This window comes from Camelus dromedarius, chromosome 9, assembly GCF_036321535.1.
Source record: "Camelus dromedarius isolate mCamDro1 chromosome 9, mCamDro1.pat, whole genome shotgun sequence".
NCBI classification, from domain to species: Eukaryota; Metazoa; Chordata; class Mammalia; order Artiodactyla; family Camelidae; genus Camelus; species Camelus dromedarius.
In genome coordinates, this window is record NC_087444.1 from 71799751 (window position 1) to 71814526 (window position 14776).

The 14776-nt window shown below is 50.3% G+C and overlaps 2 protein-coding genes across 2 annotated transcripts; one reads left to right on the forward strand and one right to left on the reverse strand.

The window, feature by feature from the left end:
• Window positions 1-1209: 1209 nt before the first annotated feature.
• SNRPD2 (small nuclear ribonucleoprotein D2 polypeptide) lies at window positions 1210-5776 on the reverse strand. The gene is made up of 3 exons (XM_010987577.3): window positions 5634-5776; window positions 4302-4481; window positions 1210-1474 (listed from the first exon to the last, which is right to left on the reverse strand). Coding segments are annotated over exons 1-3 (357 nt in total). The 5' UTR covers window positions 5636-5776; the 3' UTR covers window positions 1210-1299.
• A 470-nt stretch (window positions 5777-6246) lies between these two features.
• On the forward strand, window positions 6247-12893 carry QPCTL (glutaminyl-peptide cyclotransferase like). Its single transcript, XM_010987624.3, has 7 exons — window positions 6247-6666; window positions 7160-7303; window positions 8011-8292; window positions 9682-9834; window positions 9935-10034; window positions 10506-10622; window positions 12094-12893. Exons 1-7 carry the CDS (start codon window positions 6457-6459, stop codon window positions 12237-12239), a joined length of 1152 nt encoding a protein of 383 aa, XP_010985926.2. The 5' UTR covers window positions 6247-6456; the 3' UTR covers window positions 12240-12893.
• Window positions 12894-14776: the final 1883 nt, after the last annotated feature.

A 14776-nucleotide genomic window follows, 5' to 3' on the forward strand; every position in this document is an offset into this window, starting at 1 on the left:
AGCTGAGGACAGTGTGGCTCCGTCTGCTCCCCAACAGTCAAGATTACTCACGAGGGCCTGGCTTCCTTGGTTTGAACTCAGTTTCATCATTTCCTGAGTGATCCTGGGCAAGTCAGTTACCCTCTCAGTTGTCTCATCTGTAAAATGGGATGGCTCTAGTATCTACCTCCCAGATGGTTGTTCTAGTCACATGTGAACCGTTCAGTAAATGTGCACCTTTATAACTTCACAGCCATCCGCCCTGCCTGTGTCAGGCCTTCTCCTGCTGCAGGGTCCTCAGCTCTGTTGCCAGTGGGCTCATGGGGTAACTCAGGATGTGCCTTCCACTGCTCAGTGTGTCTGCTATTTCATTTGATCCTGACCTCAGGCCTGCGAACTGCATCAGCCTGGCGTTTGGCCCTACCTGGACAACAGACACAGGTGCAGGCAGACAGGTTAGAGAGAGACACGAGTTGGGGAGAGCATGATGTTTGTGCGTCAGAGCAAGACAGGGATCTTTCTAAATCTCCTGTAAAATAAGTAAGGCCCCCCTTCACACCTCTATCTCCCTACCTTATCAGAGAATTTCTTTCAAGGGCAATTAAGTTGTGATTTGAGGGCAGCAGAGTTCGCCGTTAAGCCACAGGCTCAGGAGCAGCATGGGTTTGAATCACAGCATCACCACTTTCTGGCTGGATACCCCTTGGGAGGTGTGATCACCTCTCTATGCCTCAGTTCCCTCCTCTGGAGTTGGAGGGAATAAATAACAGTGCCTGCTCAGAGTTGTCAGTAAGTCTCAACGGCACGGAGCCTAGCGCCTGCAGGTGTACCACAAATGCTATCAGTATTGGGGTACTAACTGCTTTAACCATGGAGCTCCTCCTCTCATCAGTGAGGGCAGGTCGGGGGCTCTCCTAGGCACTGCTGTGTCCCCAGCACTGCAACACAGGGCTGGGCACAGAGGAGGCACTTGGGGGATTGCTTCTTGACTGAACAAATGGGGAAAGAGAAGACTGACTTACTGAGAGAGAAAGGTGGGGAGGAGGAAGAGAGAAAATGATGAGACGCTGGGAAAAATTAAAACAAGAGGGAGCAAAAGCTCTCTCTGCCCAACCTATTCACTTCACAGACAGGGGAAGTCACGGAGGATCCCAGGGGCGGACCCCACTCACAGCAGCCCCCCTCCCAGGTCTGCCCTCTCTCTAGGCCGTGGGAACAGACAGATACCAATAGAAAAAACAGAGGACTTTATTATTTCCATCACAAAGGGCAGGTGTTTGCAAAATGAGAGGACAAGTTCTGCCAGCAAGGAGGCGGCCCCTACTTGCCAGCGATGAGTGGGTTCCGCAGGACCACAATGACCGAGTCCCCGCGCAGGAACATCTTGGAGATGTAGCGGTCCTTGTTGACTGGCTTGGACTTCTTCTTGCCCTTGCCACTCTTGGGGACCTCGGTCCACATCTCCTTCACATTCTCCAGCACCATGTTGCAGTGCCTGGTGGGGCAAGGAGAGGCATCAGGAGTAAGGGGGGTGCCTTCTGACCGGACCCCTCTGCAGGGTACTGCCTTCTCCTCCCGCAGCACGGCCTGGGGAAAGAGGCAGGCCCCGGGACCAGGACAGCCAGGCTCCAATGCCACCTCTGCAAGTCCTCAGAGTGAGGCTTTGGCAAAGGACTTCACCCCTCTGTGCCTCTATTGTCTCCTCTCTAAAATGGAGACAAGCATGGTGCCTACCTCCTAGGGCTGCTGTGAAAATTAAATGAATCAATATGGCAATCTTGTCAAGTATTTAGTGCCTGGCCCAAGGCAAATATAGACAAAAAATGATTCTGTTTGTGCTTTTTAACTCCAAGTACTTTTGGAGGCATCAGTAAAGGAACAGCTTCTCTTTGGAGAACCAGAGGTCCCTGGGGCCTTAGGCAGTACGTGATGCTTCCCCTCCAGTCCTGCTTTGTCCTTGTCCTCAGGGTGCCGGATGGGTACGTGTGACAACAGCATGGATCAGCTTACTCAACAAATGCATGCAATGAATACAGTAATGGATTAAACAGATTCTATCCCCACCCTCATGAGGTGTGCATTCTAGTGAGGAGAAGAACACGAAGAAAGTAAACAAAGATACCTGTAATACACTGTCAGGTGGTGGTGAGTGCTACGAAGAAAAGATTAAAGCAAGTAAAGGGACAGGAGGATATAGGGAAATATCACCAAGCATAAGAAAAAGAAAAAAACTGAAGAAGCCTGTTCCTTGCTCAGAAGTAACTTCCAGCAGATACTGCTGAGTGAAAAAGGCAATGTAGTAAGCATGGAAAGTCATCCTCTGTAGGAAAAAAGGGGCAGGAAAAGCATCTATCCCACCACTTGCTTATGCAATACACAATCCTTGAAAGACATCTAGTGATTGGTGGCAGTGGGGTGACCTAGGTAGACTGGGGACAAACTACATGGAAATTTTTCATTGGACTATTATTACTGTTTTTGGAATTATGTGAATATATTATCAATTCAGAGAAAATAAGTTAAAAAAAAAAAGAAGTAACGTGCCAATACGGGAACATTTCCAAGGTATAATGTTAAGTGAAGAAGCCAAGGTCTAAAACTGTGTGGTGTGCCATTAGTAGTGATTTAAAAATAAATAAAAAGCACCCTCCTATATCTACATGTATGATGATCTGTTCAAGTAAACCTGAGAAGTTAGCCACGATGGGGTCCCTCAGGAGGGCAAGTGGGGCAAAGGGGTTGGGGATTCGACTTGTCCTTCACTGGGTGCCTCTTGTATTTTTCGAATTTTGCATCCATTGTTCACTCAAGAAAGTAACATAATTAAGTAAATAAAGTGGTTAATTAAGAATGTCTTAGCTGACCTGTGTTGATGTCCTCAGACCACTGATTTGTGTGAAAAACAGGATGCAACAGAGTACAGAGAAGACTATCTCAAGAACAATTTTATGATACTATGACAAATCAATTATGCCTCAAAAAAGCTGCTAACTCCCACCACCAAGGAGCCCCTGAATGTATGCATGTGACTGAAACATTGCAGGAAACGTACTACGGCAATATTCTGGGTGGGGTGGCAGAGTGAGAGGCTAACATAGGGGCAGAGGAGGAAGCTAGCAGAAAAGGAGAGTCAACTTAAAAAAAAAATGTAAACACTACTGTTCTCTCCAACTTCTAGAGCAGGAAACTGATCCCAGTGGGATGAAGTGACTCACCCGAGGTCACACATTTTGGAAGTGGCAGAGCCCGTGTTCAAATCCAGGGCTCCCTGCCTCCTGGTGCTCGGCCCCTTCTCTTGTCCTCACTCATTTTACTCAAGAGGAAAGTAAGGCTCAGAGCGAAAGACTTGTTCATGGTCACATCAACAGCTAGTGGTAAAAGCATTCCAGAAGCCTCACCATACCACCGTGAGGAAAGCACGGCCCAAATGCTAACTAAAGGCTGAGAGTCATATGTGTACTGAGCATTTATCACCTGTTAGGTACTGAGCCAAGTGCTCTTCCAACAGAGTGTCATTTATCCCTCACAATTGTCCTAAGGAGTATTACTATGATGCACATTTTGCAGATAAGGAAACTGAAGCCCAGACAGGAAAAATTACTGGCTGCTCCCTCTGGCTGAAACATTCAGACCCTAGTTTGCTCCTTCATTTTATTCAGGTCTGTCCACCATTATCTCCTCCTAGGAGGCCTCTTGTATTACCCAGCTAAGACAGGACTCGCTTCCCCGTATTCCAAAGTCTTACCTGGCTTTACTTCTCTGCATAGAATTTATAATCATTTGTCTTTACAACACATTATTTAGCAACACATTATATGTGTTTGCTATTGGCTTCCCCACCTAAAACTACAAGCATAAGCTCCCCGAGTATAGGAACCATGTTTGTTTCGGTCACTGCTGTATCTCTGGAGGGTAAAACTGACATGGGTGGATGCTCTCATCATGCATTAACTGTGAAAACTGATTATGAGCACTGTGTGCCAGATACTTCTAATGACTTACTATGTTTCTCATATATTAAATGATTGAATCTTTATAACTACAACGATTACTGCCACTGTACAGACGAAACAGTCACCTGCCGAAGGTCACGTGACTACTAAGGGGTAGAGCTGCTAAGAACACATGACTGGCTCCCCAAGCACATGGCCATAACCACCGTACTCCACAGCTGGAGGGACAACGAGAAACAGTCACATCTCAGGGTCTCAAAATGATCGTGCTCCAGGCTTCTGAGAAACCCTGTATTCAAGCTCCTCACATGGAGCTGGGACTGCTTCTCCAGGCCCAGACGGAACATCTCCTGGGACCCTGGCACTCACCTGTCAAAGGCCTTCACCCGGCCCAGGAGCTTCTTGTTGTTGCGGCAGTTGATGAGCACTTGAGTGTTGTTCTTGACCGACTGTGTGAGCACAGAGAGTGGACCCGTGTTAAACTCCTCTTCCTCCCGCTTCTGCAGCTCCTCTGGGGTCATCTCACTCTTGGGCTTATTGAGGAGGCTCCTAAGTGGGCAAGTATGGAACCCATAGGTGAGAGGGCCCGGAAGTGGAGCTGGAGGGTGGTCATAGCCTCCTGTTCAGTCCTCTGCCTCTAAAATGTATCAGAATCTGACCACTTCTTACCATGGCCTGAACCTCCATCCTCTCCCTTCTAGAGTCTTACTGGCCTCCCTGCCTCCACCCAGGCTCCATAAGTTTGTTCTCCACAGAGGAGTCTCAGGGGTGAGACTGAGACCTCAATCATATCATCTCACTCTTCAAAACCCTCTCATGGTTCCTATCTCAGTGTAAAAAGTAAAATCGAAAGTTTTTACAATGACCTACATCTGCAGCCTTCTCTCACTGTTTTGGCCACAGTGGCCTCCTGAGTGGTCCTTGAAAATATTAGGCAAAATTTCTTTTTGTGCCTCTGCATTTGCTTTCCCCTCTGTCTGAAGACCTCCTCAGGTATCTCACTTTCTTCAGGTCTTTGCTCAAGTACGGCCTCCTTAATGTGTCCTGTCCTCCCCATTCTTTCCCCTCTGCTCTACTGCCACTCTACGGCCACTCATCACCTAACACACGATATATTTTACCTACTTATTACCATTACATTTATTGCCTGCCTCTTCCCATCCCATAAGATGCAGAAGGGGATTTTTTTCCTTGGGGGAGGGGTGGGGGTAGTTCACTGTTAATGTGTCTAAAGCAGCCTGATACATGATTAGTTAATAAATGATTGTTAAATGAATACGTAAGTAAAATCATACTGGTAACTCGTTAACCGTAAAAACCGCGAATTAGGTCGAAAAGCCAACCGTCTCCAGCTCAAATTATCCGAATAAGACGCTTAACTCAAATCGTTATTCCTAAGAGTCCGTACTCTCCTCTCCCAGGTTCTTTATTTGTAAAATCGCCTCCCCATAAAATTCATTTCAGTAAGATTGATTATTTGGGAAAGCTCAGCCCGTTATCTCATAAAGCTGTCCCCTCTCCCTTAGTCAGGATCCGTCAAAGGCCCCAGGCCCATTCTCAAACTCATCAGTAGAAAAGTACGCCACTTTACCCCCAAAATGACTGCTTCCGCCCCCGCTCGGTCCATCCCCTTCCACCGGTAAGTGGCCAAATTTACACCCTCAACCCCACTCCCACCACCTAAGACCAGCCCCGCCTCACATGGTGGTGGTGGCTGCCGCGCTCTCAAATCACTCCTGCCTCCTCCGCGTTGCTTCAGCTTCTGAAGAGAGAGCGAGAAAGGCGGGACTTCCGCTTCCTGCGGCCCACTTCCGTGGGAGCCTGCGCAAACCCAACCAGCGGGTGGGGCGTGACCTGTTGCCATAGCGATCTCCGCCAGCCCTACACAGCTGTGGGGTAAAAGTCTAACGTAGTGGTTTGAGGTCATTCAGATTCAGGACAGTGGGACAGGTGTTCACGACAATGGAGAGGAAATAAAGCGGGTCCGACTCAAACCATTTTGTTGTGGAACCGCACAGGGTGAAGGAGTGAAAGGACAAGCTGTTTCCAAACTTCCGCCCGCCTTGCCTTCGGGGGCGGGGCCTCCGCGAAGCCAATCCACTCCTCGCTTCAGGGATAGACTGCTCCCCTTTTTTCTTCGGGGACCATTTGTTGATTTTTTGGACTGCGAATAACCAGTCCTTTGCCTACATCCGTGAGGGGCGTGTACTTACGCCCGGGAAGTCGAACATTTTCTATGATCTAACGCCTCTCATTGGCTTCCCCTCCTCCGCTGAGGCGGTGCCTATCTCTTTCGCGCTCCCTTTTGGGATGTGCAACTCTCAGGGTTACCAACCCTGAAAGCCCCAAGGAGACAGGGAGGCGTGTCCTCAGAACGAAAGTCTCCATTGGCTTTACTGCTCGTTGGAGGGTGGGATGGTGCAGCTGCTATTGTTGTTCATTGGTCTGGTGATTCCATGGGGTGGGACTTGGCTGGGCCTAAACTCTATCCGCTGTCTCGGGCCGGTTTCAGGGCGAAGCTGTCATGCGTTCCGGGGGCCGCGGGCGGCCCCGGCTACGGCTTGGGGAACGCAGCCTCTTGGAGCCACCCTCACCGCCCAAGCGCCGCCTGCTACCGCGGGCGCACCTTTTGCCCGTGCTACTGCTGGCGCTGGCGGTGGCCTCGGTGTTCTACACCATTTGGAGCGGCTGGCACCGCCAGACTGAGGAGCTGCCGGTGGGCCGGGAGCTGCGGGTGAGGCCGGGCGGGGACGTGGGCACTGCGGAAGCCCTCATTCTCCGCCTGCCCTCCCTCAAGGTCTCAGGTTGACGTGGCTTTATCGTGTGGCTCTAGCCGCAGGTGTCGCCGTCTCCGTCATTAGAGCGCGTATCTATTTCCGACGGAATGAGGCTTCTGGTTTGCTGTAATAGCGGTTCCCCCGTAAGAGGAAGGGTTTGAAGGAGTAAGACTGGGAGTTCTGGATTCTAATCCTAAAGTCAGCTATTTGGAAGAGTCCCTTCCTCTCACTGAGCCTCGATTTCCCCATCAGGATTGGGGTGGGCTGGGCCGGATGGGCTTGTGGGGACTCTCCCGTGTCTAGGATTTATCCTAGAAACCTCCGATGCTAGAGGCTGAGATAGGAAGAGGAACCGAGGCTTCTTAGGGACAACAGCCCCCGGGGTAGGGTTGGAATGAGGGTTGCTTTCATGCTCTGCTCTTCTTTTCCCCATTCCACCTCCTTCCCAAGGGCCCGTTGATCGGAAGCCTCCCCGAAGCCCGGCTGCGGAGGGTGGTGGGGCAACTGGACCCGCACCGCCTCTGGAACACTTATCTGCGCCCCCTGCTGGTTGTGCGGACCCCGGGCAGCCCGGGCAATCTCCAAGTCAGAAAGGTAAAGAACCCCACCTCCAACCCCTGACCCCGCAGCCTATCAAGGAATGGGAAACAGGTATTTTGCCCTCTGCCTGGAACTAACCTGACTCTAGAGTTCTATCCTGGTAACCACCAGACTGTACTGCCCTCACGGAAGGCTATGAGGTGGGTACCAATCTGATCTTCATTATGCAGATGGGGAAACTGAGGCCCAGATCTTAGATATTTTGCCCAAATCCTACAGCTAATAAATGGTATGCCTAGGGTTTCAGCCCAAATGGGTTGATTCCAGAATTGGTGCTGCAACATCTCTATGTTGCCTCATAGAAAGCATTGAGTGTTATCTGATCACTGCCTGAGTTCAGATCTACCTCAGCCACTCAGAGTGTGACCTTGGACTAGTTTCTTAACTTCTCTGTGCCTCAGTCTCTTAATCTGCAAAATGGAACCAATGACAGTCCCTACTCCATAAGGTTCGTAGAACAGAGCTTGGCACAGAGTGAGTGCTATTGAAGGGTGAGCTGTGATTAGTCATGGCATCCAGAGGCAGGGTCCCTCCATATCTGGCACTTAGTAGTGCTCAGCAGAAATGCATCAAGGGAATGATTAAACCAAAGTAGGATTTGTGAGTCAACCTGACTGCTCTGCCTGGTTCAGGTCATATGGCTCTTCTACCAACTTCCTCCCCAGTCCCCTCCCACCCTCCCACCTCTCTCTTGCCACTAGTTCCTAGAGGCCACGCTGCGGACCCTGACGGCAGGCTGGCATGTGGAACTGGACCCCTTCACGGCCTCAACACCCCTGGGGCCACTGGACTTTGGCAACGTGGTGGCCACGCTGGACCCAGGGGCTGCCCGTCACCTTACCCTTGCATGCCATTATGACTCCAAGCTCTTACCATCTGGGTTGGCCCCCTTTGTGGGGGCCACGGATTCAGCTGTGCCTTGTGCCCTGCTACTGGAGCTGGCCCAAGCCCTCGACCTAGAGCTGAGTAGAGCCAAGGAGCAGGTAAGGAGTGGGGTTAGGGTTGGGGTGGAAGGCAGGGGCTGTCTCTGCCTTGGTCCAAACCACCACCCTCCCTTTCCTAGTCATCTTCCTCCTCTCCATGCCAGAGCCATAGGGTCTTTCTAAATGTCAGATCCTGTCCCTTCTCTGCCCCAAGCCCTCCCATGGCTCCCACCTTGTTCCATGTATAAGCCAGAGTCCTTCTATTAGCCCAGGAGGTATGCCCTCTCACCTCTCTGGTTTCATCTCCCACTCCTCACCCATTACTCACTCCACTCTGGTCTCCAACCTCCTCCAGGTACCTCAAGCCCAGAGAATTCACTCTACCTCAGGACATTTGCACATGCTGTTTGCTCTGCCTGGGATGTGCTTTCCTCAGCTCCCACCCTTCATTCAGGTCCACTCTAATGTCACCTCCTCCAAGAGACCTTCCCAGCCACCCTAAAATAGCTCCCTGTCACTATCCCATTGCCTCATGGTACTTTTTGTTGATTTGTTGGTGTGTCTCCCCAGCTTGCATAAGCTCTGGATAGGCAGGCCCTTGGCTGCTTTTATTTCCTGCTCTAGTCCCTGGGCCCAGAATATTGCCTGGCATCAAGCAGGATATCAAAAAAATGTATGGAATAAATGAATGTAAACACACATCTCCTCACACTCTTCCCCTGCTCAGATCCTCTCTATGGCTCAAAACCCCCACTGCCACTGCAACAAAGCCCAAACTCCGTGGCCCTTGCTGGCCCCTTGGGCTTCTTCTTAAACCTCTTTGACCCCTTCTCTGGCCTCAGTCCAGATCTATGTTGCTTCCTCACCTGGGAACTCTCTTCCCTCTCCTCCATTTTGCCAGGCCAGTTCCACTCAGCCTCAGCATAGACATCCCTTCCCGACGGATCCGACATGCTCCCCAGGCCAAGTTCCCCCGACCCATTTCCTAAACCATTACAGGATCCTGTCATTCTTGGAAGCATCTGCCCAACTGCATTTCATTATTTGTATAATTTATTTGTGGGTCAGTCTCTTTTGCTAAATGAGCTTAAGGTATGACAATAACAATCAGAGCTTAGTAACCCTTATTTAGTTACTATATGCCAGGCACTGTCCTAGGACTTGGGTTTGAATCCTACCCTACAATTAGAACTCTGATTAACCCCATTTCTACATAAGGAAACCAATGCTTTGAGAAGTTAGTAACTTACCTGTGACTGCTCGGCTGCCAAACATCCCAGCCAGGATTTGAACCCAGATGATCTGGCTCAGGGTCTATACTCTTGGCCACTGCACTCTACCAGTGAGCAGGCTGAGTTTGCCCTGTTTGGCTGTGGAAGTTGGCAGGAAATGTGTGTGGCTTGTGGCTGAGGTCTGGCACTGAGCTGGCCCTGATCACTGGCCCCCCAGGCAGCCCCAGTCACCTTGCAGCTACTTTTCTTGGACGGTGAAGAGGCACTGAAGGAGTGGGGACCCAAGGATTCTCTCTATGGCTCCCGGCACCTGGCCCAGCTCATGGAGTCTGCACCCCACAGCTCTGGCTTCACCAGGATCCAGGCTATTGTAAGCTCAGGCCCTGCTGGGTTCCGGTGAAGTGGGAAGAGGGTGAAATGAGGTTGGCAGCACCCTGCCTGGCCTCTCCAGTCCTGACCTTTCTCCCTAGGAGCTCTTTATGCTTCTTGATCTCCTGGGAGCCCCCAACCCGACCTTCTACAGTCACTTCCCTCGCACGTCCCGCTGGTTCTATCGGCTGAGAAGCATTGGTAAGGGCGAAGGTGGAGGCAGGGACCAGCCTGGGATGCTGGAGGGAGGGCCAGACACCTGTCCTCTAAGGGGTCATCTACCTCCCCAGTCTCTCTCTAAAGCACAAGGGCAGAAACACAAAAAAGTCCCACAGCAGTCAAATGTTGTGATTACAAACAGGGGCTTGAGTCCAAATTCTACTCTCCTTACCAGTTACGTGAGCTTGGGCAAGTGGTTTCATCTCTCAAGCCTCAATTTCCTATATATAAATAGGGTATGGTGGTAATGATTATTGGGGTAATCCCTAGACTCAGAGGGATTTAATGAGACTGGGAAGACAGTAAGCCGGCAGGAAGGAGTAATTAACACTCATCTTTGTTGGGATGACCAGTGCTTTACCCCCAGGCCCCCTGCCCTCCTTTGATTTGTGCATAGGGGAACCTTTGACCCTTGAGGAGCTGACCCTTGCTCTCTAATCCCCCTGCCTCCAGAGAAGCGCCTGCACCGTTTGAACCTACTGCAGTCTCATCCTTGGGAAGTGATGTATTTCCAGTCTGGGGAGCCCCCTGGCTCTGTGGAAGATGACCACATCCCCTTCCTCCGCCGAGGTACTTGCTGCAGAGAGGAGTGGGGGGCAGGGGTTCAAGGGAGCCACAGATGGGACCTGGCCCTGGCCCCTTCCCAGAGGTGGGGACTGCTGGCAGGTTGCTTAACCTATTTGTACCTTGATTTCCTCATCTGTAAAATGGGGACGATAGCCTCCATCTGAGAGTTGTTGAGGGGATTGAATGTGTTAATATGTAAAAACCTTGGACCAGCACCTGGCACTAGCGAGCATTCAGGACGTGTTAGCCCTTGCTGACGGTGTCTCAGTGATCGCAGTTTCTTCTCATTCTTGCCTTTCAAGGCCTTGGCAGCCCAGCATAATCACCTGAGCTTCAAAAAATACCTAGTCACATTTCAAGCCTACTGAACCACAATCTTGGGCCTCTGCATTATTTTTACAAATCTCCTGGATGATTCTGACGCACAGCCAGTGTTGAAGACATCTGGTCAAGAGGTTCAGAACATAGGTGTTTAGAATTGGACAGGTCTGGGTTTTAGAAGCTGTGCCTTACCATTGGTGGACCTAGGGCAAATTGCTTAGTGTCTCTGTGCCCCCATTTCTTCATACATACAAACACATGTGTATGTATATATTCTTAGTCACAGGGTTGGGAGGATTAAATGAGATTAGGTATATAAAATTCCATTTTACACAGTACTTGGCCAAGCACTAAGTGCCAAAAACTGCTTTTTAAATTTTCACTCTATAATGTATGCATTCAACAAATAGGCATTTCTTGCAATGCCTTTACTGATTCAGTCAGTGACTACTTCCCAAGGCAGGTTCTGAGCTAGGTGGCAGGGAAACAGGGATGGGCCTGGCTCCTGTAGTAGGGGGGCAGACATTTACCAAATGTGGACAGAAACAGAGGGAAGCGCTCTGAGGACAGGAACCCACTGCAGTGCAAGGTTTAGGAGCGCACACTTTGGAGACAGGTGGCCTGGGCTCAAATTCTGACTGTGCTGTTTCCTAGAGGTGGGACCTTAGGCAAATCACTCTGCCTGCCTCTGTGCCTAGTGTCCACATCTGTAAAATGGGGATATCATAGTACACCTTCTAGGATGATGGTAAGGATAAAATTGCCTGTGTGTGTGGCCTTAGACTCAGACCTGGAATAGGACATAAATGCTAACTGTTAGTAAAGAAGAGAAAAAGAGCCTAATAGGTATGCCTGGCAAGGAGGGTCAAAGACATCCTTCCCTTCTTCTGGTCTTTCCATAATCCATCAAGTTTTGAGTTTTTCTAATTTGTTTCATGAAGACAATAAATATACCGGGTCTAAATATACTGGGTCTAGTTTTTAAATGAGCACGTACCTTCACACACTTAAAATCATTGTTCAGAGTTCTTTAAGTGCCACAACAGAGTATCTTCTGTTGAAGGGGACCAAGCAAGTTTCCCAGGCGTGGGCCTGGGCTCCTGGGGTGGCTGTAGGCCACGCACGGGGCCTGAGCTGCCTCTCTGTCCCACAGGGGTCCCGGTGCTCCACCTCATCTCCACGCCCTTCCCCTCCGTCTGGCACACGTCTGATGACTCTGAAGCCAACCTGCACCCACCCACGGTACACAACCTGAGCCGCATCCTCGCTGTGTTCCTGGCTGAGTACCTGGGGCTCTAGCGCCCCCTGCTGACTCTGAGGGAGAAGCGCCCAGCGGGGGACGTGGCCGGGGCCCTGCAGCCAAGGAGCTTGGGCCAGGCCGGCCTGGGGTGTGCTGGCTGGTCCTTGGTGACACCCTTGGCTCTGCTTGTGCTGTGACTGGAAGACCCTCTTTCTTTGACTCTCTCAAGCTGCCACTCTTCAAAGTCATGGAAGAGACAGACCACTGTGGAGTGAGAGCCAAAGGAATGAACTTGGCCCCTGCCCTGAGGGAAACACTTGGGCTGAAGGTTTACAGGGACCAAGTGCCAGTTCTCAGTTTTGGTTGGCCAACTGTGGACTGGCGTCTGGACCAGCAATACCCACAACCAAATGAATTCTCTGTGGCTTATGTTTTTGTGTTGGTTCCTTCTCCAAAATGGCAGCCTTGCTTCTGCACCAGTCCAAACCCAACTCCCACAAAGATGCGCCACGCGGGGCCCACAGAGGGTGTGCTCGGAAGCAGGAACAGAGGAGATGGAAGCCAAGACTTGGGAACTCCAGATTCTGCCAGATCCAAGTGGCAGTAAATCGGTGCTTCTGCAAAACATATTCTGCAGAAACTAGCATAAATAGGTGTTGCATGAACGAGGGGTTTGAAGCAGGGTGAGACATTAAATGAGTTTCTTCATTGCACCATGTGAATTTTCAAAAGTAAGAGAGAATGCAGTGTTCCCCAAAGTATTTCACCATGGAACCCCTTTATTGGGAAGCACCTCACAGAACTAGTGTACCTCAAAAGATACTTCGGCAAACGCTGGGTTTTGTTAGTTTGAGGGCACTTATTGTAGGAATGGATAAGACATATCTACATTCACTGTAAACTAGTTAAATAATCCTTTTCGTTTCAGCTGTGGGTATGCAAGTGCGAGCTGGTGTGTGTAACTGCCAACTCTAGTGATGGCCCCAGGAATTATTTCTCTGCCCTATCTGATTTTCAGGCTCAACTGGGGTGCTTATTTTAAAAAAATGCTCTCCCCAGGGTCCCACCCCAGATCTACTGAGTCAGAACTTCAGAGAGGGGCCGGGACTCTGTAACAAGTCCCCGAGGAAGTCAGATGATTAGCAAACTTTAGGACACGCTGTCCTTAAGGATGCAGGTTTGGTGCACTCACAGCTGCTCAGCAAACCTACCCCAAAGCAACCCATACAGTGGAGGGTGCCTAGAAAGGGAGTCCTGTGCCGGGTTCCGTACCTGCTGATTTTGTGACTCTAATAGGCCGCAGGGATGCCAGGCCAGGATGGAGGGTCAAAGAGTAAAGGTGCACATTGGCCTTCCAAGCCAACTCAAGGCTGGAGAGGACTCAAGAGAACTCATGGGCTGAAACTCAGGCTATCGGATGAGAGAGGATAAACAGGTCCTTGATTCACGTTCTTCTACAGCAGCTGACAGTTATGGGGCATCAACTGTGTCCCAGGCCCTATAAGCACTTCGCAGATACCAACTCATTTAGTCTCCCCCCAAATCTGGAGGTAGGTACAATTTCGGTTCTCATTTTGCAAATGAGGTGGCCAGAGCTGAGGATTACCAACCAGTTATTTACAGAGCCCCGATTCTCACCCACAGCTCTGCTCCCAACCCCCATCTCCTACCTGCCCTCCAAAAATCACCTGTGCTGGACCTACAGATTGTTGACAAAAAGTAGCTCCCCCTAAGGCTTTTAACTGGGCCCAAGTTAGAGCGGGGTTGGGAGTGGGGGCCGGGTACCAACAGCCTCCTAGAGATGGAATTGGCAGAAGTCGAGTTCACAAGGGCAATTGACAGACATCAACCAGGGTGGCAAGAGGGTCTCAATCACAAGGAGAGTTCCTGTCTGTGCATTCCTTGGCTGGCAGGCATGGTGCAACCCCTTAAAAGTGCAGCATGTCCCCGTCAGCCTCACAGCCATCCAGAAGTAAGTGACACCATCACCTCTGTGTTGAGAGGGGAAGCAGTGTGTTCAGTTACATCCCCGGCCCTTCATACCTCCCTGCAAGCCATCTTGCTGAGTGTACTGCACACTAGGCACTGGGCCAGGGGCCTGGGCACATTTTTCACTTGAATTTGGGTTAAGGATCATGAGCCCCATTTTACAGATGAGGCTGCAGACGCCTGGCAGGGGGATGACTTCCCCAGCTCCCAACCGTCCCCCAAACTTAGGCTGCCCCAGCTTCCTACTATGAAGGGGCCACAAGGTGTATTTGATGAGTACAACTGTTGAGGACTGTAGGTGCAACGGCTCACATATCAGCCTTCTGAGGAATTGTCAGTATTCTCATTTGTCAGATTAAGAAACTGAGCTGCAGAGAAATCAATTACGGACGATCACAGCTGGACACTTTCCCAGCATGTCTAGATTATTTGTCTCTTTATTTATCCTGCCTAGGACTCGCTGGGCTCACTGGACTTTTACCTGGCTGGAATTTGTAACCATCGTGTCTTTGAATATTGCCATTACACCATTCTCTCTTCGGATTCTAGAACGCCAGTTCAATGTGTTAGACTTCCTCTATCCTCCATAAACATTCTTTTTTTTTTC

Excerpts from the sequence above, each read along its gene's own strand:
- QPCTL (XM_010987624.3), top strand. The coding sequence starts at position 6,457 with ATGCGTTCCGGGGGCCGCGGGCGGCCCCGGCTACGGCTTGGGGAACGC. Across the intron at positions 8,293-9,681 it reads TGAGTAGAGCCAAGGAGCAG|GCAGCCCCAGTCACCTTGCA; the intron begins GTAAGGAGTGGG and ends CTGGCCCCCCAG. Across the intron at positions 10,623-12,093 it reads CATCCCCTTCCTCCGCCGAG|GGGTCCCGGTGCTCCACCTC; the intron begins GTACTTGCTGCA and ends TCTGTCCCACAG.
- SNRPD2 (XM_010987577.3), bottom strand. Across the intron at positions 1,475-4,301 it reads CGGGTGAAGGCCTTTGACAG|GCACTGCAACATGGTGCTGG; the intron begins GTGAGTGCCAGG and ends TTGCCCCACCAG.